At 44.7% G+C, this 24455-nt stretch overlaps 1 protein-coding gene, 1 long non-coding RNA gene and 5 other non-coding genes across 13 annotated transcripts in view; 3 read left to right on the top strand and 4 right to left on the bottom strand.

The window, feature by feature from the left end:
• LOC125456764 (MAP7 domain-containing protein 2-like) overlaps positions 1-4609 on the bottom strand; it is a 135684-nt gene extending 131075 nt beyond the window's left edge. For 3 of the 6 annotated variants that reach the window (XM_059650480.1, XM_059650483.1, XM_059650481.1), the window contains exon 1: positions 4499-4609. In XM_059650480.1, coding sequence (XP_059506463.1) covers positions 4499-4538 — 40 coding nt within the window. In that variant the 5' untranslated portion in view covers positions 4539-4609. The remainder of the gene's footprint in view (positions 1-4498) is intronic. The other 3 variants (XM_048540151.2, XM_048540157.2, XM_048540154.2) reach the window with 2 other exon arrangements.
• Positions 4610-12308: 7699 nt separating this feature from the next.
• On the top strand, positions 12309-20639 carry LOC132210426 (uncharacterized). 2 transcript variants are annotated; one of them, XR_009446531.1, is made up of 3 exons: positions 12309-12495; positions 13993-14132; positions 20041-20639. It is a non-coding gene; the product is annotated as an uncharacterized LOC132210426 (long non-coding RNA). The 2 variants fall into 2 exon arrangements; XR_009446530.1 differs by having other exon boundaries at positions 13993-14156.
• trnar-ccu (transfer RNA arginine (anticodon CCU)) lies at positions 12988-13060 on the top strand. The gene has a single exon. It is a non-coding gene; the product is annotated as a tRNA-Arg (tRNA).
• trnar-ccg (transfer RNA arginine (anticodon CCG)) lies at positions 14622-14694 on the bottom strand. The gene has a single exon. It is a non-coding gene; the product is annotated as a tRNA-Arg (tRNA).
• On the top strand, positions 18672-18744 carry trnar-ccu (transfer RNA arginine (anticodon CCU)). Its single transcript has one exon. It is a non-coding gene; the product is annotated as a tRNA-Arg (tRNA).
• Positions 20640-20717: 78 nt separating the features above from the next.
• On the bottom strand, positions 20718-20790 carry trnar-ccg (transfer RNA arginine (anticodon CCG)). Its single transcript has one exon. It is a non-coding gene; the product is annotated as a tRNA-Arg (tRNA).
• A 742-nt stretch (positions 20791-21532) lies between these two features.
• On the bottom strand, positions 21533-21605 carry trnaq-cug (transfer RNA glutamine (anticodon CUG)). The gene has a single exon. It is a non-coding gene; the product is annotated as a tRNA-Gln (tRNA).
• Positions 21606-24455: the final 2850 nt, after the last annotated feature.

Raw genomic sequence — 24455 nt, 5'->3', positions numbered from 1 at the left:
TCCTGTCACATTGAATTGTGAATGATGGTTGGGAATTCACAACTCACCAATGGAAGAGCCCAACACATCAATGCTAATGAAGCCCACATTTCACATTCCAGTAAGCATTATCCCAGCTGATGTCAAAATGTGAAGGTAATACAAATGAAGCAAGTAGTTGTAATTAATAGCATTGTACAAATAATCCTGAATAAAAATAAAGCATAGAATAATAAGAAAATTGCAAAATTATAAGGGAGTTACTGTATTATAATGTCTTCATGTTGTGCCCTGTCTGAGAAATGTGCATTCTCCATACTGAAAGCAATCACTCATCTTCCTGAAACAATGGACATGCAGACAGACTGCTGCACTGTTTAAGAAATGGCTGATTCTCATACTGAAAGTTCCCCCAAGGTCAACACTGCTGGTTTCAGGCACAAGAATAACACAGACATTGGAATCGACAGGAAAATTACACACGGGCCAATCTGGAGAGGAGCCAGACAGCAAAGAGGACATTAATTGACTGCTGGGTGCCAGGCAACACAGACAGGCTCACGAAATGAGCAGTCAAACAACAGCCAGAATTTAATACAGAGAACTGACAGCTGAAGAAATGGGGACAGCAAATATTAAGTTCATGGCACACTGCTACAGATAGTGCAGGGACAGGCGACACTCGTGTATATGGGACTGGAAAGAATGCACGACACAGCGAATAAGTATTTGGGATCTTGGCCTTCTAAAATAGAGGTGTAGAGTTGTGCTGAATCTGTACTGAGCTTGGGTTGTGGCACATCACTAACTAGCAATCCAGAGACCCAGGCTAATCTCTGGGAGCGTGGTCTCACCTGGCAGGTTCTAAAATTTGAATGAAATCAATAAATTATAAGGGAATTATAAGGCTAGTCTCATAATGGTGATCATGACAGTCATCACTGATTGCCCTAAAAATCCCATTTGATGTCCTTTGGAGAGGGAGATCTACCATCCTTACCAGGTCTGGGCCAATATGTGACTCCAGACCCACAGCAACACGGTTGACCTATCGCTCTGTGCAATAATTGCTGACCTATGCCTCCTCTTCAGAACCCTTTATTGTCCACATGACTGAGTTATGTCAATCATGGTAATACCCACTGAGCCATCTCCAGGGAAACACATGTTGAGTTAAACAAGACAATGATAATAAACAAAACCAGAAATCGCTGGAGAAACTCAGCAGGTCCAGTTTCTCTCTCCATGGATGCTGTTAGACCGACTGTGTTTCCCCAGCCTTCTCTGGTGTTTGCAATCTGTTGCTTTTATTTAAGCACAATGACTACTTTTTAATAGGATATAATGGAAACAGTAATTTAAAATTGGGATGGGTGATGAATGTGTCTTGTCAGTAACACCCGCATTCCATGAAAGAATATAAAGGAATCTGGTCATGACTATACCACAAGGCCGACTGAACAATTATAATACATCGAGCAGTGCTGAAAGAATGTCAGCTTCCAATTTTCTTTCTTTGCAATCACTAATAGCTTCGGAAAGAAAGGAGGAGAACACACCCCCATCTACATCAACAGAACTGAGGTTGAGAGAGGGAAAGAGCATCAAGTTCCTCAGAGTGATGATAACCGACAACCTGTCCTGGACTTCCCACGTAGATGTGACGGTCAGGAAGGCACAACAAAGCCTCTTCTTCCTCAGGCAGCTCAGGAAATTTGGCAAGTCCGTAAGGTCCCTCGTCAATTTCTACAGATGTGCCGCTGCAAACACACTGTGCGGGTGCATAACGGCCTGGTGCGGCAACTGCTCTGCCCAGGACTTTAAGAAACTACAGAAGGTGGTGTGCACAGCCCAGACCATTGTGGAAGCCACCTTTCCATCCATGGACTCTACTTGCATGGCTCACTGCCGTGTAAAGGCTGCCAACATCATCAAAAACCCATCTCACTCCGGTAATGACCTCCTACAACTCCCTCCATCAGGCAGAAGATACAGAAGCCTGCACACACGCATCAGCAGGTTCAGGGACAGCTTGTTCCCAGCTGTTATCAGATTGTCGAATGGACTGTAGCCTCAAAAAATGCTGATCTTGCTAATGTTGACCTCACCTAGCACACACCCTGCGTACTGTAACCTGTATGCTTCTGTCCAAGTCTTTTTGATCTGTACATCCTTTGCTTACTATGACCTGCCTGTACCACTCATAAACAAAGCTTTCCACTGTATTTCAGTACAGGTGACAACAAATAAATAAGTCAATCAATCAAATGTTAGTATTTGACCCTTACAAAAACGTCCATTTGTAACAACTCTGAGATAGTCATGAAGCCATACAGCACAGAGACAGGCCCTTTGATCCAACCACTCTGTTCTGACCATAATCCCAAATCAATCTAGTCCCACCTGTCTGTGCTTGGTCAATATTCCTCCAAGCCTTTCCAATTCAGGTATTTATCCAAAAATCTTTTAAATGTTGTATCCGTATCCACATCCACCCGCTTCCTCAGGAAGTTCATTCCATAGACAAACCACACCCTGCATAAAAAAATTGTCCATCTTATTTTTTTTTAAATCTTTCTCCTCTCACCTTAAAATATATACCCTTACTCTTGAAATGCCCCCACCCTGGAAGAACGACACCTGCCATTAACCCTATCTACGCCCCTCATAATTATATAAACCTCTAACAGGTCACCTCTCAACCTCCTACACTCCAGTGAAAAAGTCCCAGCCTATCTGCTCATAACTCAAACCCTCCACTCCCGGCAACGTCCTGGTAAATGCTTTCTGAACTTTCGCCAGCTTAATAAAATAGTTCCTATGAAAGGGCAACCAGAACCGGACACAGACATCGAAAGCTATGAAAGGTTATGGCTATGTAAGCAAACTCTAGATTTGCACCAAACTCCAGAGCAATGAGGACTGAAGGTGTGGAGGGAAGGAAGAAGGTGCACTTACATAGCACCTTTCATGACCTCAATATGTACCAAAATCATGAGGGGCACAAACAGGGTTAATGGTAGGTGTATTTTCCAAAGGATGGGGAATTTTAAGATGAAATGACAGGGATTTTAAAAAGACCTGAGAGGCAAATATTTCACACAGAGGGTGGTTTGTGTGTGGACTGAACTTCCTAAGGAAGTGGTGGGTGTGGGTACAGTTACAACATTCAAAAGACATTTAGTTAAGGACACGAATAAGAAATGTTTGGAGGGACATGGGCTTGGAGCAGGCAAGTGGGATTAGTTGAATTTGGGATTATGTTCAGCATGGACTGGTTGGACCGAAAGGTCTGTTTCTGTGCTGTATGACTCTATGAGAGATGTCACCAAGGGCCCATCTGATTGTGACAGTCCCAGGGCACTATAGTGAAGAGCAGGTTGGTCCTCTCTGGCCACTATCGGTCTCATGAGCCAGAATGTGGGTGCTATGTCGATGGTGGAAAAGGACTCCAGTTTATTTGCTGTTCATTCCACGTTTGCCAATTTCTGTGACTGACATTAGCACCTTTCCCATCTCTCTTCAAGTTGGTTACAATGCCGTCAGATTGAGCCTTCTCCCCCCAAGAGACTGAAAACCCTCAGATGCGCTGTATACGTAACACCAGGGAGTAAGTGAACAGCCTTCCACAGCTAACAGGCATCATCGAGTTCTGGGAATCCTCCCATGGGTTGAGGTGCTATCTGTTTCTCAGAGACAGCTCCGCATATCTCAATCCCCTACCTCCCTCCTGACTCAGGGCTGAAGGTTACCCATTTCCACATTGGTCAGACAATAGTGCGTTAGCCAGGGGCTGAATGCTACAGGGTCAGCAGATCATCGTTCAGCTGCAGTTACAAACAAACTCTCAGAAACCAGGCTCATCCCTGAACCCCCAATGCAGGTCGGAGTTATCAACTGAAGTAAAGAAACAGCTCAAAACAAAACGCAACAAGGAGAAACTGACTGTAGAACCTATCACAGCTTTCGTTGATCTAAACGAGTGATGCCAATGATTCATCACGGGATCCTTTTCAATTCTGACCTTAAATCAAGTAAATCAAAGCCACATGAATGTACAGTCACTCCAATCCCCCCAACCCACCTCCCAGAGGGTGCACCATCCCCTGTATTCCCCCCCAGGGGGTTCATTACCCTCCCTGTATTCCCCCCCCCCCAAGGGGGTTCATTACCCCCTGTATTCCCCTCCCCAGGGGGTTCACTACCCCCTGTATTCCCCCCCAGGGGGTTCACTACCCCCTGTATTCCCCTCCCCAGAGGGTTCATTACCCCCTGTATTCCCCTCCCCAGAGGGTTCATTACCCCCTGTATTCCCCCCCAGGGGGTTCACTACCCCCTGTATTCCCCTCCCCAGAGGGTTCACTACCCCCTGTGTACCCCCTCTGGGGGTGCAGTAACCCGATGTACTACGCCGCCTCTCGAGAGCGCATTAGTCGCTCTATTACCCCCAGAGGATGCATTAACCCCTGCATTTCTCCCACTGTCCCCTCCCCGCCGCGGCTATGCCTGCCGTCCGTACCTGTCCGCCGCGGTGAAGCCAGCAGCAGTAGATCCGACATCTTCGCGGTCCCTGCCGCCTCCCTCAGCCCGCTGCCTGCTCCTTAGCGCACTGCGGCACTCACTCTCCCCCCACACCCCTCTCCCCCCACACCCCTCTCCCCGCCCCGTCTGCTGGGGGCAGCGGCGGGGGGGTCAGTACCGGCTCTCCGCCCCGGTACCGGGCATTGCTCACACTCCAACCTCTCTACCCCCACCGAGCACAGGGATACTGTCTGTCCCCAGCCCTCCCCGGCAAACACCGAGCGCTGTCTAATCATCGCTTCTCCGCAACTGTGTCTGTTTCCACATCCATGGCAATTCAGCAATATACATTCCTGTGTGTGCATGTGGGTACATGTTCATCAATATACGTTCCTGTGTGTGCATGTGGGTGCATGTTCCTCAATATACCCTCCTGTGTGTGCATGTGGGTACATGTTCATCAATATACATTCCTGTGTGTGCATGTGGGTACATGTTCATCAATATATGTTCCTGTGTGTGTGTATGTGGAGTTATGTTCAGCATTATACATTCCTGTGTGCGCATATGGATTTATGCTCATCAATATACATTCCTGTGTGCGCATATGGATTTATGCTCATCAATACACGTTCCTGTGTGTGCATGTAGATTTATGTTCAGCAATATGCACTCCTGTGTGTGCATGTGGACTTATGTTCATATACATCCGTGTGCGTACATGCAGAGTTACATTTATATACATTCAGGTGTATACATGTGTAGTTAAGTTCATACATGTTCTCGTGTGTGTGTGGAGTTTGATTTATGTAATATCCTGTGCGTACATGTGGAGTTATGTTTATATACATTCCTGTGTGCACAGATGGAACTGTGTTTATATGCACTCCTGAGTACATGTGGCGTTATCTTTATACACATTCCTGTGTATGCATGTGGAATTGTGTTCATACACGTTCTTGTGAATGCATGTGGAGTTATGTTTATATACATTCCTGTGTACATGTGTGGAGTTGTGTTTATATACATTCCTATGTGTGTATTTGGAGTTATGTTTCACAATATATATTCCCATGTGTGCATTAGGAATCATGTTTAGCAATATGTATTCCCGTGTGTGATTTATGTTCAGCAGTATACATTTCTGTGTGTTTTTGGATTTATGTTCAACAGTATACATTCCCATCCAAGCATGTGGATATATGTTCAGCAATATACATTCCTACGTGTGCATGTGGATATATGTTCAGCATTATAGTGTTGTGTGTACATATAGAGTTACTTTTATATACATTCCTGTGTATACATGTGGAGTTATGTTTATATACATTCCTGTACATGTGGATTATGTTTAGCAGAATAGAGAATTCTGGGTAATCCAAAATGGAGGACAGTAAAAATTTATGGCTGTAGGAGGTGCTCCTTTTTTTGAAGTATTTTCAGTGTTGGAGCTGATTTGCTCAAATTCTAGGAGCAGTAATTACTGTGTTATAAGCTGTTGTATTGCTTTCGAACTTTAGGGGGACAAGAAAAGATGAAAACAAACACGCTTTAAAAAGTAGAAATTGAGACAAAGGTAGTGACGACGTGGGAAGTGGAACAAATGGAGAAGTAAATGTATACATCTGTCTGACTCAGCAGTGAATCTACATAGCTGATTGCCTCTGCCATTTGATTTCAAGTACCTGTGGACATCAGAGTTTGCCTGTGAAAAATGAACAAACAGGAAAATTCACAGCTGACCCTTGGAGAAATCTGTGTGGATGAGCTCACAGCAGGGGAGCAGCTAAGTGGCTAAAAATATAATTTTACCATTTTATTTTGTAAATCTACAATAATGAGCAGAGTGGGCTCTTTTTATTGTTATATATTTTTATATCGAGGTCTGACTCTTGATTAAACTATAAACACATAGGTATTAAGTTAGTCTGGAGCAACATTTTTAGAGCAGTAAGACTGTGCTATTTCTGGGTCTGTAGTTTGTTGAGGCACAAAGATAGCCATTAGTAGAGTGATGTACCCATCCAGTTGGATGTGGGAGATTAGGGCAAGTTTCCATGTTACTGATGATTATATCTGCAGGAAGTGTGCTTGATTGTGAATTCCATTGGATCACATGGATTGGAGTGGCAGTTAGAGGCAATGAGGAATTTACAGGAGCTAGGGAGTGTGATGGATGATGGTTGCAGGGAAGGGAGAAAACCGAAGACTAAATTCAGGTAGATGGGTCACTGCCAGGAAAGGTAGTAGAGGACGTAGTCGTGCGGGACCTTCATTTAGTTTTCTCCATCTCAAATAATTGTTAGCTGTTTTGGAAAACGTAGGGAGTGATGGATTGTAAGGAAGCCTCTGTTATCTGTAAGAATAATAGGATGGTAATGGTAAAGGATTTTAACTTTCCAAACATAGACTGGGACTGCCGTAGTGTTAAGGGCTAGGATGGAGAGAATTTGTTAAGTGTGTACAAGAATATTTTCTGATTCAGTATGTGGATGTACCCTCTAAGAAAGTTGCAAAATCTAACCTACTCTAGGGAAATAAGGCAGGGAGGGTGACTGATGTGTCATTGGCGGAGCACCTTGGGGCCAGTGACCATAATTCTATTCTAATGATGGAAAAGGATTGACCGGATCGAAAAGTTAACTGTCGATTAATTAGATCAGGAACATTTAAATTTCTCATTACAGGGAATAGAAAAGAATATTGATTTCTTGATCAGTTCCAACAAAGCCACATGGTTACACAAAATGTCAGAATTCTTTACCTGATAAGTTTTGTCTCAATGCATTCATTCAATTCACTTTCCAATGTCTGATAATCTTTGTCCTCCCTATAATGATAAGGATGGGTTGGGGCACCTCTACTACCTGAACTGGTTTAAATCTTTTCCTCATATGTTTGTGATGATTATTGTACAAACGTGGAACTATAACTGTATCTGAACCTGTGGCTATGCTTATCTGAAGGATCTTAACCAAAATCTACTCTTAATGTTATAACAGACTGCTTAAATAAATCAAGAGAAACAACTAGTCAGTGTGAAGTATTATTATCTGTGGGAGCAATTGAAGGTGCATGTGCAATCTCATTTAGTACAGACCTGCTATTGTTCTGCTTGCTGAGGCTACAATAAGCAAATAATTTCCCACACACACTCTCTAAATGCTGTCAGCCATGTTCTGCAGAACTTGCTTGAGGCATTTGTTGGCCATTTTGTGCCGAAGAGAATGTGGGGAAATAAACAGCCACGTGTTGAAAGATGTCCGCATTACGGAGGAAAAGGTGCTAGACACCTTAAAATGCATAAAAAACGTGGATTAAACCCCAGGACCTGATCCAGTGTACCCAGAATTCTATGGGAATTGATATTTGTATCATCATGGGGTAGCACGGTGGCTCAGTGGTTAGCACTGCAGCCTCACAGCACCAGGGACCCGGGTTCAATTCCAGCCTTGGGCATTTGCATGCTCTCCCTGTGTCTGCGTGGGTTTCCTCCAGATGCTCCGGTTTCCTCCCACAGTCCAAAGACGTGCAGGCTAGGTGGATCGGCCATGCTCAATTGCCCGCAGTGTTCAGGGGTGTGTGGGTTATATGGGGGATGGGTCTGGGTGGGGTGCTTCAATGGGTGGTGTGGACTTGTTGGGCCGAAGGGCCTGTTTCCACACTGTAGGTAATGTAAGCTAATCAACAGCCATAGGTGAGTTGCTGGAAGATGGAGGTCAGCTAACATTGTGCCGCTATTTAAGAAAGGATGGAAGGAAAGGCCAGGTGAGCCTGACATCAGTGCTGGGTATGGTGTAGGAGGGAATCATGAGGAACAGGAGTTACATGCATTTGGAAAGGCAAGGACTGATTATAGATAATCAGCATGGCTTTGTGCATGGGAAATCATGTCTCACCAACTTGATTGAGTTTTTTGAAGAAGTAACAGAGAATTGATGAGGACAGAAAAGTGGACATGATCTATGTGGACTTTGATGAGGCATTCGACAAGGTTCCTCATGGTAGACTGGCTAACAAGGTTAGATCAGAGGGAATACAGGGAGATCTAGCCATTTAGACGCAGAACTAGCTCGAAGGTAGAAGACAGAATGTGGTGGTGGGGGGTTGCTTTTCAGACTGGACGCCTGTGACCTGCGGTGTGCCAAAAGGATCAGTGCTGGGCCCACTGCTTTCCATCGTTTATATAAATGACTGGATGTGAACCTGTGTGGTAAGTTTACAAGTGACATCAAAATTGGAGGTGTAGTGGACAGCGAAGAAGGTTACCTCAGAGTACAACGGGACCTTGATCAGATGGGCTAATGGGCTGAGCAGTGGCAGATGGAGTTTTAGAGTAGATTAGATTAGATTCCCACAGTGTGGAAACAGGCCCTTCGGCCCAACAAATCCACACTGCACCCTGGAGCATCCCACCCAGACCCATCCCCCTATAACCCACACACCCCTGAACACTATGGGCAGTTTGCCATGGCCAATCCACCTAGCCTGCACATCTTTGGACTGTGGGAGGAAACCAGAGCACCCGGAGGAAACCCACGCAGACACAGGGAGAATGTGCAATCTCTGCACAGACAGTCACCCAAGGCTGGAATTGAACCTGGGTCCCTGGCGCTGTGAGGCTGCAGTGCTAACCACTGAGCCACCGTGCCGCTAGTTTAGATAAATGTGAGGTGCTGCATTTTGGAAAGGCAAATCAGGGCAGGATTTGAATGCTGCTGAACAGTCATCTTGGAGTGCAGGTTCATAGTTCCTTGAAAGTGGAGTCGCAGGTAGATGGGATGGTGAAGAAGGTGTTTGGTATGCTTGCCTTTATTGGTCAGCACATTGAGTATAGGCGTTGGGAGGTCATGTTGTGGCTGTACAGGACAGTGGTTAAGCCACTTTTGGAGAATTGCATGCAATTCTGGTCTCCCTGCTATTGGAAGAATGTTGTGAAACTTCAAAGGGTTCAAAAAAGATTTATGAGGATGTTCCAGGGTTGGAGGGTTTGAGCTATAGGGAGAGGCTGAATAGGCTGGGGCAATTTTCCCTGGAGTATCGGAGGCTGAGGGGTGACCTAAAAGAGGTTTATAAAATCGTGAGGGGCATGGATCGGGTAAACAGACAAGGTCTTTTCCCCGGGGCGGGGGTGTCCAAAACTAGAGGGCATAGGTTTAAGGTGAGAAGAGAAAGATTTAAAAGGAAACTAAGGGGCACCTTTTTCGCACAGAGGGTGGAACGTGTATGCAATCAGCTGCCAGAGGAAGGGCTGGGGTCTGGTACAACTGCAACATTTAAAAGACATCTGGATAGGTATATGTATAGGGAGGGTTGAGAGGGATAAGGGCCAAATACCAGCAAATGGGACCAGATTAATTTAGGATAGCTGATCACTATGGACAAGTTAGACCAAAAAGATTCTGCTTCCGTGCTTACATCTCCATGACTCTAATATACATTCCAGTGTGTGTACGTGGATTTATGTTCAGCAATATGCATTCCTGTGTGTGCATGTGGAGTTATGTTTAGAAATGTATAAGTGTGTGCATGGGGACAAGTGTTCAGGAATGTACAAATCTATGTGTGTATGTGGGGCCTTAGGAATGTGCATAGCATTGTGTACACAAGAAGGTATGTTCATGAATATATGTGCTCATATCTATTTGTTGAGGCATTTTTAATAATGTGCATAACTGTGTATATGCGTGGAAGTATGTTGAGGATTGAATGGATGTGTGATTCTGTGAGGATATATTCAGTGATATACAGACCTGCAGGTATGTGCATTATGTTCAGGAAACTATAAGCACATGCCTACACAAGGAGACATGTTTAGAATTACGTATACTGTTGTGTTCAGGCAGTATGCACTGAAGTGTATGTACCCTTGTGTGCAAGTCAAAGTGTGTTGAGTCATATTCAAACCTCTCTATAAATATGTGGAGTTAAATCCAGGAACATACAAAACTATGTAAAACATTTGTAGATTTATTTAGGATGTGAATTTGGAGATATACTCAGAAATGAAGAAATGAATAGGTATATGCTGGGTGTCTTTAGGAATGTACATTGCTAGATGCACATGTTTCCAGGGATAATTGTACCCCTGTTTGTGTGTGGAAGTTTGTTTAAGAATGTATGTACCTGTATGTACATGCGAAGGTACTTTTGGAAATACCCAGACCTGTGTGTATACACGGGGTTATGTTCAGGAATATCTGTTCCCATGAATATATTACAAATACAAAAACAAAAGTTACTGGAAGAGCTCAGCTGGTCTGGCAGCATCTGGAAGAGAAATCAGAGTTAACATTTTGGGTCTGGTGACTCTTCCTCAGAACTGATGGCAGCTGGGAAAAAGTTGTTTTTTTATGCAGAAAATAGAGCAGTTGGAGGGGGGTAAGGAGTAAATGATAGGTGGGGATGGAGCCCAAAGAGAGAGAAGAACAGTTGGACAGACAAATGAGTGGATAACGATCCGGCCAGGGCGATGAATAGCGATTGATGGGGACTGTTAGCGGCCAACAATAGCTTGTGTACAACAGCAGACTATGTGATAACAAGACCAACTTGGGGGTGGGTAAGGAGATGGCAGAAGCTCAAGGCCTAAAGCTGTTGAACTCGAGTCCAGAAGGCTGTAGCTTTCTCATGACAAATGAGGTGCTGTTCTTCCAGCTTGTGCTGAGCTTTGCTGGAACATTGTAATGACCAGAGACGATGACCAGGGAACAGGATGGTATGTTAAAGATGCAGCAAACTGGAAGCTCAGGCTCTTTTCTGCAGACAGAATGTAGGTTTTCTGTGAAGCAGTCATCCGTGAATGTATTCCCTGTGGAGTTGGTTTAGGAATAATGGTATGTGAAAATGCTGGTGGAGTTATGTTAACGATTGTTTAATGTTGTGTCATTGGAAAATATAAAATTATTGTAAGCACTGGAAAATTACTTTTTGACATCACTGGGTTGCAAGAGATTGATCATTCGAATGCTTGGATCTGCAAGGTCAAAAGGTTAAATGAGACTATGGTCCATTTGATCTTTATAAATAAACGTGTGACTTTGGAAAGCAACGTGTGGCAACATTTTAGAGAGTGTTATGGGTACTATTTTATTGTTATAGTTGTTGGGGAATCAGACTGTCATACAATTCCTGCTGGAATGTGCTTTGGCAAAGGAAGTCTGGAGAAAGATGCAGTGGTTTGTAACGAGGTTCATCCCCAGCAGCTCCATCATGTGGGACCCTGTGCCCTACAGTCTGTTCCCCGGGATGCACAGTGAGACAAACATCGACTGGGTCTGGGGATCCACCAACTCAGTGAAAGGCGTTCTTTGGTCTGTCCAAAACCTGTTGGTCTCCCAGAGCAAGGAGTTGGCCCTGTCCGAGTGTTGCAGACTGGCACATCCCAAGGTCTGGGACAATGCGCTGAGGGACGCACTCAAGCTTATGGACAGCTTCTGCTATAACGCAGTGAGGAAAGATCACCGTCTGAGGTCTTTGTGCTAAAGTTAAATGGGGGTCCAGTCACTTATCAGACCCTCATAGTGCCTCAAATACATGTAAATGCCGTTGTGTAAAAGTCAGAAATTCCTTTGCTTTGTTTGTTGGATACAGTCAAACTCCAATGGTTGTTTGCTTCTTTATATCCTACTGTACAGATCCGAACTGCTTTAGTGACTATGAATACATAAAAATATTTTTATGAATGAAGTATATTTTTGACATAAAAAATGGCTCATGCATAGGTAAATGTCAAAGGGTTGGATTTTAATTCATTCTGAAAAGAAGGAAAGAGAGATTTTGAGGCTATTCTGTAGCTGAGTGCTGTTAAGGTAATGGTTCCGAAAGTGTTAATGTTGCATGACCTTCCCTCAGCTGGATGATGTCACACTGTCTGTGAAGAGTGTTTGATGGGGTCGGGATGAAGATGGATGAGATTCACAAAATGGCTCACAATAGCTGTAACAATGCAGCTATTTAACATTAATGTTACAGGGAGCTGTCACACCTCACTATGTAAGACTTTGGAACTTTTCAAACTTTTGCTAATTTTATCTGTTTCATCCTCTGATGTTAATAAGCAGGGCTGTATGTTTTGCTTAGAACAGCAGCTTCTGTAGCCTCATGGATAAGGTACCAGCCCCCTGAGTCAGGGATTGTGGTGTCAAATCCCATCTATTGTGTTGTGTGTTTTGCTTCGAAATACTCACTGGAAAGCCAGCTGTGCTGTGGTTATATCACAGGTAACAGTTCTGAAAGTGTTAATGTTGCATGAGCTTCCCTCAGCTGGACTATGTCTTTGGAGAGTGTTTGATGGGGTCGGGATGGAGATGGATGAGACAGACCAGGCTCACAATAGTTGTAACAATACTGCATTATTTACTGTTACAGAGAGCTATCATATGTCGTTGTGTCAGAAAATACCCCTTTTCAACATGATGTTGCTTTGTCTTCGATCACTGTTGTTAAGGAGGGCCATATACTCTGTATGGAGTAGCCCAATGTGTGGCTCCAGTGGCCTAAAGGATAAGGCATTGGCCTCCTAAGCCAGGGATTGTGGGTTCGAGTCCCACCTGGGGTGCTGTGAGGTTTGCATTGTGATTTGGACTGGGAAGTCAGCTTCACAATGATGCTGTGCTTGTATCACAGGAGGGTATTTCTGGCTCTGTGTTTCAATGCCCCCCTTGCAGATGGTGTGGTGCAATTTCTATCTCATAAAAGTCTGGAGAGTTGGTTTTGTGCTAATGAGCTGCTCTTGCGAGAATGGCCTCCAGTAAAAGACTTGGAGGCAATGGGCTCGGTGGATGTCGATCTAAGTGCGGCAGCAGATAAAACAGCTACTTTTTATTGTTTCTCCTCTTGATTTTGTAGTTTATGAAGGTCTGTGAGCCAATGGTAGCCCATGATAGGACATTGCCTGCTGTCCCAGTATCAGACACCAGTTAGAGCCCAGCTGGAGTATTGTGTAACTTGGTGACAGCCCCATTATTGGAAACATGTGAACACATTGGAGATGGAGAGTGCAGCAGTGGTTTAAGAACGACTCCAGGATTGAGAACCTTCAGTGCTGAGGACAGGTTGAACAAGTTGGGAGTGTTCTCCTCGGAGAGAGGAAGCTGAGAGCAGCTTTGATGGAGTTTTTTCAAATCATGATCGGACTGGATAAAGTAAATATTGAAAAGTTGTTTCTGCCTGTAAAAGGAAGAAAAATACAGTGGAGATGGACTTAAATTGATGTGCAAAAGAAGTATTGGAGATGTGAGGAAAATGGTTTTCACACAATGAGCAGTTAGGATCAAGAATGTACTGTCAGGAAATGTGGTGGATGAGATTGGAGTCAATCAGAAGGGATTAGGAGGGTTATTTGGATAAAAGACAATGTACAAGCCTCAGGGAAACAAAAAGGAGAATGGGCCTTATACGCAATGTTTCCCGCTGTAGATTGGATCGTTGTTCTTTCTCGATAGGAGCTTTCTCAGCTCAAAACAGTCATGTCTGTCCCTTTTGTTCCAGCTCTTCAACACTCGCCCTCAGCTCCACGTTTGACACCATGTTACACACTCAATCCAGTCACTTGCTTGTGTTCTGGACCATTTTGGAAAATGGTCGCAAGAAGGATGCCCCAGACAGTGTCCATGGCAGAGTTCACATCGGTATGAAAAGCCAGACGTATAATGGTACAGTTTTTTTTTTCTATCTCAAACAGCCAGAAGGATGGAGAAGCAAAGGCCACAGATTTAGGGAGATTGATGAAGGAGTGGAATAATGGAGGGATCATATTCAATTGTAACATTTCATTGGGAATTGGATGACGAACTTGAGGATAAACTGTACATGGCAACAGACACATGTAGTGGTATTTGTCTGCTTGGGGAATTCTCCCTCAAAGTGTTAACACTGCCACAACAGCCCTCAGTCCTGAAGAAGACACCAGACTCAGAACATTAACTCTGCATTTCTCCACAGATGCTCCCAGGCATATTGACTTTATCCAGCTGCTTCAGTTCACAATTTCGATCTTTAGACTACCTTAGAATCGTCTCCTTCCATGATGCCCAACTTAAAAAGCCAGAAAAGAAACTGACCAATCTCAGAAAATGTGTACAGTACTGCAGATTTCCTCTCACTGAAAGCCATGCCCTAACCCCAGGTGGGACTTGAACCCACAATCCCTGGCTCCGGAGGCCAGTACCTTATCCATTAGGCCACTGGGGCTGCTGATGGCCTTGGCTGCACCATGCCCTTCTGTAATCACTCTCCTACTGGTGTCTCTTTCTGGACCAGCTCTTTCCTTTTGTTCACACTCCCATTTGCCTCAATCCTGTTTCAGACTCAAAACCAGATCACTCTCCAATGACCTTGAAGAAAGCCTCACTGAGAGATCTAGTGACCTCTGTGTCTCTTTCTCTCCTGTTTTATCCACTCTTTTTCTCATTGACGAGGAATCCGAATGCACTGCAACAGAATTCCAAAGACTCACAACTCAGTGAGAAAACATCTTTCCTCAGCCCTGGTTCAAATGGGCGCTGCCTTCATTTTAAACGATGGTGAATCATTCTGGAGTCTCCACTGAGACAAAACACGCTGTCAACAAATACCTGGTCGACCCCCTCAGGATCTTTAATGTTTAAATTAATTCACCTCTGTTTCGTCTAAACACCACAGGATACAGGCGCAGCCTGTCAACCTTTCCTCATAAGGCAACCTGCTCTTTCTAGGTATCAGTCTCATAATCCTGCTCTGAACTGCCTCTAACACATTAACATCTGCCTGTGCATACAGTGAACAGTATTGTACACTACTCCAGATGCAGTCACACCAATGTCCTGTATACCTGGAGCAGAACCTCCCCACTCTTCAATTCAATTCTCCTCACAATAAATCATCACATTCTATCTGTTTCTCCTGATTACTTGCTGTACCTGCACACTGCTGTTGAGGGTTCATGCACTCGGACACCCAGATCCCTCTGCATCACTGAGATCAGCAACTTTTCACCATTTACATTAAACAGATCTTTTCACTTCTTTGTGCCAAAACGGACAATTTCACACTTTCCCACATTGTACACCATTTGCCAGACCTTTTCTCACTCACTGAACCAAAGAGCCCAGGCCTGAAACATCAGTCGCATTGATCCTCTGATGTTGCTTAGCCTGCTGTGTTCATACAGCCCTGTACCCTGGTATATCCATTTGTAGGCTCCTTATGTCCTCTTCACAACTCACTCTCCTGCCTATCCTTGTGTCATCAGGAAATTTAGCTGCACAATTTGGATCCCTCTATCTAAATCATGTCTATGCACTGTACAGAGTTGAGGGTCCATCACTGACCTGTAGGAACATACATTCCTTCAATGCATGTTCAGCAATGTGCCGTCCTGGATGTATCCATTAGAGTCAGACAGATGGACAGCACAAAAACAGATGCTTCGGCCAACTCCTCCATGCCGACCAGATATCCGATATAAATCTAGTCCCATTTGCCAGCATTTGGTCCATATCCCTCTAAACCCTTCCTATTCATATACAGACCCAGGTATCTTTTAAATGTGACTGTACAAGCCTCCACCACTCCCTCATGACAGCTCAGTCCTCACACGCACCATCCTCTCTGCCAAAAAGCTGCCATTTAAGTCCCTTTTTATGCCGTTCCCCTCTCACCTGAAACCGATGCCCTCAAGTTTTTAACTCCCCGAATACTGGGAATAGACCTTGTCTATTTACACTATCCATGCGCCTCATGATTTTATAAACCTCTTTAAGGTCACCCCTCAGCCTCTGACAGTCCAGGGAAAATAGCACTAGCGGATTCAGCCTCTCCCTGTGGCTCAAGCCCTCCAACCCTGGCAACATCCTTGTAAATTCCTACTGAAACCTTTCCAGTTTCACAAGATCCTTCGCACAGCAGGGAGACCAGAATTGCAAAAGTATTCCCAAAGTGGCCGAGCTAATATCCTGTATGCATGCAACATGACGTCCCAACTCCAATACTCAATGTGCTGACCAATAAAGGCAAGCATACCAAATGCCTTCTTCATCGCCCTATCTACCTGCGACCCCACTTGCAAGGAACTATGAACCTGCACTCCAAGGTCTCTTTGGTCAGTAACACTCCCCAGGACCTTACCATTAACTGTCTCAGTCCTGTCCTGATTTGCCTTTCCAAAATGCACCTACACATATTTATCTAAATTAAACTCCATCTGTCATAGCTCACCCCATTCACCCAAATACACAAGATCCTGTTGTCCTCTCACTGTCTGCTACTTATCTAACTTTAGTGTCATCCGCAAACTTACTGACCAAACCTCCTATGTTTGCATCCAAACCATTATATAAATGACAAAAGGCAGTGATCCCAGTACTAATACGTGTGGCTCACCGCTTGTCACAGGCCTCCAGTCTCAAAAACAACCCTCCACCACTACCCCTTGTCTTCTACCTTCCAGAAAGTTCTGTATCTAAATGGCTAGTTCTCCTTTTATTCCCTCTGATCTAACATCGCCGATCAGTGTACCATGAAGAACCTTGTCGAATGCCATACTGAAAACCATCTCGATCAAGTCCACCGCTCTACCCTCATCAATCCTCTTTGTCATTTCTTCAAAAATACTCAAAGAAATTAGTGAGACACGATTTCCCACACACAAAGCCGTGTTTACTATCACTAGTCAGTTCCTGTCTTTCCTAACACATGTAACTCCTGTCCCTCTGAATCCGGTCCAACAAGTCTCTCACCACCGATGTCAGTCTCACTGGTTTCTAGCTCCCTAGCTTTTCCTTACCACCTTCCTTAAATCTTGGCACAACTTTAGCCGACGTCCAGAGTTCCAGCATCTCACCTGTGGCTATCAATTATTTATTGTGTTTCTTTTGCTCAGAAGTGTACATATTGGTGTGTGTGCATGGAATATGTTTAGGGATGTATATATCTGTGTAAGTGTGTAGAATATTAAACTATAAGGTGCAAGTGTAACAGTAAACTCGGTGTGTGTATCATGCCTTGAAAGCACGGTGCTCCCGGGTACTACCCAGGAAGGTCGTGAGAATGCCACACTTTGCGCGGTGAGAGGGACCTTTCCAACAAGCACCAAGGCATCACTGGGCTGGTGGGGAGAACGGTCCTACCTGTGAGATCCTCCACGTGTCCCCACACTCTCTGCATCACCACAGGCTGTCCCTGATGTAGCTGTGGTTGGGAAATAGGGAGTGGGTGTTGAGACTGTCACGTATCTCCTGCTGGAATGTGCTTTGGCAAAGGAAGTCTGGAGAAAGGTGCAGTGGTTTGTAACGAGGTTCATCCCCAGCAGCTTCATGATGTGGGACCCTGTGCACTACAGTCTGTTCCCCGGGATGCACAGTGAGACAAACATCGACTGAACCTGGGGAACCCTCAACTCAGTGAACGGTGTTCTTTGGTCTGATCAAAACCTGTTGGTCTCCCAGAGCAAGGAGTTGGCCCTGTCCGAGTGTTGCAGACTGGCACGTTTCAAGGTCTGGGACAATGCGCTGAGGGACACCCTCAAACTTAGGGACAGCTTCTGCTATAACGCAGTGAGGAAAGATCACCATCTGAGGTCTCTGTGCCAATGTTAAATGGGGGTCCAGTCACTTATCAGGGCCACACCGTGACTCAAATATATGTAAATATTGTTGTGTTAAAGTAAGAAATTCCTTTGCTTTGTTTGTTGGATAGAGACAAGCTCCAGAGTTTGTTTGTTTCTTCATATCCTATCGTACAGACCCCAACAGCTTCAGTAACTCTGTATGTCTATGAAGATATTTTAGTGAATAAAGTGTATTTTTGAAATAAATAAAAGGCTGATACATAGATAAATGTCAAAGGGCTGGATTTTAATTCATTCCTAAAAGAAGGAAAGAGAGATTTTCAGGGTATTCTGTTGCTGAGTGCTGTTGAGGTAACAGTTCTGAAAGTGTTAATGTTGCATGAGCTTCCCTCAGCTGGACCATGTCTTTGGAGAGTGTTTGATGGGGTCGGGATGGAGATGGATGAGACAGACCAGGCTCACAATAGTTGTAACAATGCTGCACTATTTAACGTTACTGTTACAGAGAGCTATCATATGTCGTTGTGTCAGAAAATACCCCTTTTCAACATGATGTTGCTTTGTCTTCGATCACTGTTGTTAAGGAGGGCCATATACTCTGTATGGAGTAGCCCAATGTGTGGCTCCAGTGGCCTAAAGGATAAGGCATTGGCCTCCTAAGCCAGGGATTGTGGGTTCGAGTCCCACCTGGGGTGCTGTGAGGTTTGCATTGTGATTTGGACTGGGAAGTCAGCTTCACAATGATGCTGTGCTCGTATCACAGGAGGGTATTTCTGGCTCTGTGTTTCAATGCCCCCCTTGCAGATGGTGTGGTGCAATTTCTATCTCATAAAAGTCTGGAGAGTTGGTTTTGTGCTAATGAGCTGCTCTTGCGAGAATGGCCTCCAGTAAAAGACTTGGAGGCAATGGGCTCGGTGGATGTCGATCTAAGTGCGGCAGCAGATAAAACAGCTACTTTTTATTGTTTCTCCTCTTGATTTTGTAGTTTATGAAGGTCTGTGAGCCAATGGTAGCCCATGATAGGACATTGCCTGCTGTCCCAGTATCAGACACCAGTTAGAGCCCAGCTGGAGTATTGTGTAACTTGGTGACAGCCTCATTATTGGAAACATGTGAACACATTGGAGATGGAGAGTGCAGCAGTGGTTTAAGAACGACTCCAGGATTGAGAACCTTCAGTGATGAGGACAGGTTGAACAAGTTGGGAGTGTTCTCCTCGGAGAGAGGAAGCTGAGAGCAGCTTTGATGGAGTTTTTTCAAATCATGATCGGACTGGATAAAGTAAATATTGAAAAGTTGTTTCTGCTTGTAAAAGGAAGAAAAATATAGTGGAGATGGACTTAAAATAGACTTAATTGAAACATATAAAATAATCAGACGGTTAGATAGGGTGGATAGGGAGAGCCTTTTTCCTAGGATGGTGATGGCGAGCACGAGGGGGCATAGCTTTAAACTGACGGGTGAAAGACATAGGACAGATGTCAGAGGTAGTTTCTTTACTCAGAGAGTAGTAAGGGAATGGAACGCTTTGCCTGCAATGGTAGTAGATTCGCTAACTTTAGGTACATTTAAGTCGTCATTGGACAAGCATATGGACGTACATGGAATAGTGTAGGTTAGATGGGCTTGAGATCGGTATGACAGGTCGGCACAACATCGAGGGCCGACGGGCCTGTACTGTGCTGTAATGTTCTATGTTCTATGTTAAATTGATGTGCAAAAGAAGTATTGGAGATGTGAGGAAAATGGTTTTCACACAACGAGCAGTTAGGATCAAGAATGTACTGTCAGGAAATGTGGTGGATGAGATTGGAGTCAATCAGAAGGGATCAGCAGGGTTATTTAGATAAAAGACAATGTACAAGCCTCAGGGAAACAAAAAGGAGAATGGGCCTTATACGCAATGTTTCCCGCTGTAGATTGGATCATTGTTCTTTCTCGATAGGAGCTTTCTCAGCTCAAAACAGTCATGTCTGTCCCTTTTGTTCCAGCTCTTCAACACTCGCCCTCAGCTCCACGTCTGACACCATGTTACACACTCAATCCAGTCACTTGCTTGTGTTCTGGACCATTTTGGAAAATGGTCGCAAGAAGGATGCCCCAGACAGTGTCCATGGCAGAGTTCACATGGGTATGAAAAGCCAGGTGTATGTGAATACAGTCGTCTTTTTCTGTCCCAAACAGTAGGAAGAAAGGTTTCGCAGTGGACACAGATCAATGAAGGTATAAAATAATGGAGGAGCCTCATTCATAGATCTGTAGAATCCCTACAGTGTGTAAACAGGCCCATTGGCCCAACAAGCCCGCAACAACCCTAACATTTCAGTGGGAATTGGATGAGTACCTTTTGGTGTAAAATGCACTTGGCGATAGAGCAATGCAGTGGTGTCTGCCTGTGGAACACTCCCCCTGAGGCAGCACGGCCACACAGCCCCCAGCCCTGAAGAATGGACACCAGACTCAGAACATGAACTCTGCTTTCTCTCCACAGATGCTGCCAGACTTATTGACTTTCCCCAGCTGCTTCTGTTTACAATTTCAATCTTCAGACCAGTTTCGAATCATCTCCTTCCATGGTGTCCATTTTAAAAAGCCAGAAAGCAAAGTGACCAACATCACAGAGAACACAAACAGTGCTGCAGCTGTTCCATTACAGTCAGCCAATATCAGTCCCAGGTGGAACTCGAACCCACAATCCCTGGCTCCGGAGGCCAGTGCCTTATCCATTAGGCCACTGGGGCTGCTGATGGCCTTAGCTGCACCATGCCCTTCTGTAATCACTCTCCTACTGGTGTCCCTTTCTGGACCAGCTCTTTCCTTTTGTTCACACTCCCATTTGCCTGAATCCTGTTTCAGGCTCAAAACCAGATCACTCTCCAATGACCTTGAAGAAAGCCTCACTGAGAGATCTAGTGACCTCTGTGTCTCTTTCTCTCCTGTTTTATCCACTCTTTTTCTCATTGACGAGGAATCCGAATGCACTGCAACAGAATTCCAAAGATTCACAACCCAGTGAGAAAACATCTTTCCTCAGCCCTGGTTCAAATGGGCGCTGCCTTCATTTTAAACGATGGTGAATCATTCTGGAGTCTCCAATGAGACAAAACATCCTGACAACAAACACCTGGTCGAGACCCCTCAGGATCTTTAATGTTTAAATTCATTCACCTCTGTTTCATCTAAACACCACAGGGTACGGGCCCAGCCTGTCAAGTCTTTCCTTATAAGGCCAGTTAACACATTAACATTTGTCTGTGCGTACAGTGACCGGTATTGTACACTGTACTCCAGATGCAGTCACAAAAATGTCCTGTGTACTGGAGCACAACCTCCCCAACTTTTTCTGTTTATGGTTCAGATATTCAGCATCTAGAGTTTGCTGATTTATTTCAGAATAGTATCCTTCTGTGGTGTATGATTTGGAAATTCATAATGAAATCACAGAAGGTACTTCATCTTTCCTCTCAGTCCAAACTAAGCTGAAGCCCCAGGTGGGACTTGAACCCACAATCTCTGACTCCAGAGGCCAGCACCTTATCCATTAGGCCACTGGTGCCACACAAAATCGATCCTGCAATGTGTTCTTCTGTAATCAGGATGTTCTTTGTGTCCTTGTGGGTATCTGTTCTCTCCTTTTCTAAATAATCATATTCTCCTTAATTCTAGGTCAGCCTCAAAACCACATCACTCTCTTATGTCTGTGAAAACACCTCACTGTGTGATCCAATGATCCCTGTGTCTCTTTGTCTCTCAAGTTGGAATCCACTGTCTTTCTCATTGATGGAGAATCTGAAGGCACACCCTTTTGAGAAGGAGAGCTCCAAAGATTCACAGCCCAGAGAGAAAACATCTTTCCTCATCTCTGTTTGAAATGGTCCCCGTGTTAATTTTAAACATTGAGTCCTAGTTCTAGATTCTCCAATGAGACCAAACATCCTTTCAACGCCCACCCATTTAAGTCCCCTCAGGATCTGAATTGCTTCAATTAAGTCATTTCTGACTCTCCTAAACCCCACACAATACAGGCCTCGCTTGTCTAGCCTTTCCCCATAAGGATCTCTGTTCATTCCAGGTCTAGCAAACCTTCTCTGAACTGCTTCCAGCACATTAACATCCTTCTGTACATGTGGTGACCAGTACTGTTCGCTGTTCTCTCGATGCAGTCTCACCAATGTCCTGTATAACTGAAGCAGAACCAGCCCCACTCTTGCTTTCAATTTCCCTCGCAGTAAACCACAGCATTTTTGACTTGATTTGATTCATTGTTGAGACATGTAATGAGATACAGTGAAAAGTATTGCATTGTGTTAACCGGACAAATTGTCCCTAACATAAGTACATCAGGGAAATGGAACAGAATATAGTGTTACAGCCGTAGAGAAAGTGCAGAAAAATATCAAATTCAATATATGAGTTCTCTTCTGATTACTTCCTCCCGTTGCGCACTAACCTTCAGTGATTCATACACAAAGACGCCCAGATCCCTCTGCATCTCCCAGCTCTGTAACCTCTCACCATTCAGATAATAGGCTGCTTTCTTATTTTTTCTGGCAAAATGGACAACCTCACGCTTTCCCACACTGGAGTCTCCTTATGTCCTCCTCACCACTCTCTCTCCTACCTATTTCTGTGTCATCAGTAAATTTAGCTCCATACTTTAACCCAGCACTGACCCCTGTGACATATCATCGTCACATCCTGCCAGGGTGAAAACAGACCCACTTTTATCTGCGGTCTGCTTCCTGTTCACCCGCCAATTTTATATCCAGGTCAGTGTGTTACCCACTTTACCATGAGCTTTTATTTTCTGCAATTGTTTTATTGTAATTGGCAAAAGAATCAGAACTGGAATGGGGAGCAGAGGAGCTTCACCCGCATGTTTCCTGGGATGGAGCATTCCAGAGATGGAGAGAGGCTGGATAAGCTCATGTTGTTTTCCCGAGAGCAGAGCAGGATAAGGGGGGTTGGGGGTGGACCCCTGCTAGAGGTGGATAAGTTTATGAGGGGCACGGATCGGGTGGATAGAGAGCAGCCGTTCCCAGTGGGTGTAGGGTCTATAACAAGGGGGTATAATATTAATCTTAAAGGTTTAAAGATGATTGGGAAAAAACATTATCACCGAGAGGCTGGTGGGAACCTGGAATGCACTAGTTCGGTGGGGGGTGGCGGGGGGGCTTAAGTCAGGACAGTACACAACCTTTAAAAGCACATCAATGTGCTCCTGAAACATCATCATATTCTAGGCCGTGGGCCGAGTGGATTCATGTGGGCAGGCTGGTGAGAACTTGATGGCCTGAAGGTCGTCCTCTGTTCTGCCTGACTGTCTGCCTCTAGAACCTTTGACATGACTCCTTATTAAATGCCCCCTGGAAATCTCAGTGCGTCCTCTGGTTCCCCGTTCCCCACAAAACACGTTCCTTCTTCAAAGGAATTCAAGCAGAGAGCGCAAGGTGATTTCCCTTCGACCAAAGCCTGTTGGCTCTGCCTGATTACACTGAGCTGATCCAGGCTCCTACCGGCTGCTTTTGTGGTTCCAATCACAAACACCCGCAACCTCTGACATTCTGCTGTAAGGAGACCGTGTCGCTCTCACCATTGGGACCATCAACTGAACTGGGAGTTGGTCTGATATTACTGGAACTTAAAAACAAACAGGCGTTGTATATTGTTAAGCTGTGCAACACAATGATGATCTTGGGAAGCAGTAAGAGGGAGAAGGTGACACTGAGCAGCACCCAGGATATTTGAAGTTGAGGAAATTCAGCTTAATAAAAGTTTCCTGATTGGTTGACTGCCCTCTGCAACTAGATCCTTCCTGATCCATAGGCTCTGCCCAGGACTGTAAGAAACCAGAAGGTGGTGGGCACAGCCCAGACCATCACAGGAGCCGACCTTCCATCCAAAGACTATACTTACGCAGCTCGCTGGTGTGGAAAGGCAGACAACATTATCAAAGACCAAATGCACCCTGGCAATGATTTCCTACAACCTCATCTGTCAGGCAAGAGCAGTTTCAGGAACAGCTCCTTTCTGGTCGTATCAGACCGTTGAATGGATTCTAGCCTCAAATAATTTAATCTGCAAAGTAACCCATATGGCTCTCAGTCTTTTTGATCTGTAGATGCTTTTCTTGCTGTGATCAGCCGTACCACTCGTAAACAGACCTTTTCATGGCATATCAGTAGATGTGACAATAAATCAATCGATCAATAAATGTCAATGCAGAAGGAGAGAACATCCAGAGGCTGCAGATAGAAAGCTCCATATCTCCCACACTCTCACCATGTCGGAAAAAGACAGAGAAAGCAAGAAAGCTTCCAGGAGAAAAATTCTACAACAGAAGTTAGAAATGTATCTGATCATTGAGGGATGTGTCACCTTATAGACAGTAGCATATCATCATTGC

The sequence above is a fragment of the Stegostoma tigrinum genome, chromosome 12, assembly GCF_030684315.1.
Source record: "Stegostoma tigrinum isolate sSteTig4 chromosome 12, sSteTig4.hap1, whole genome shotgun sequence".
Taxonomy (NCBI): domain Eukaryota; kingdom Metazoa; phylum Chordata; class Chondrichthyes; order Orectolobiformes; family Stegostomatidae; genus Stegostoma; species Stegostoma tigrinum.
This window is presented reverse-complemented; position numbering and strand designations above follow the sequence as displayed.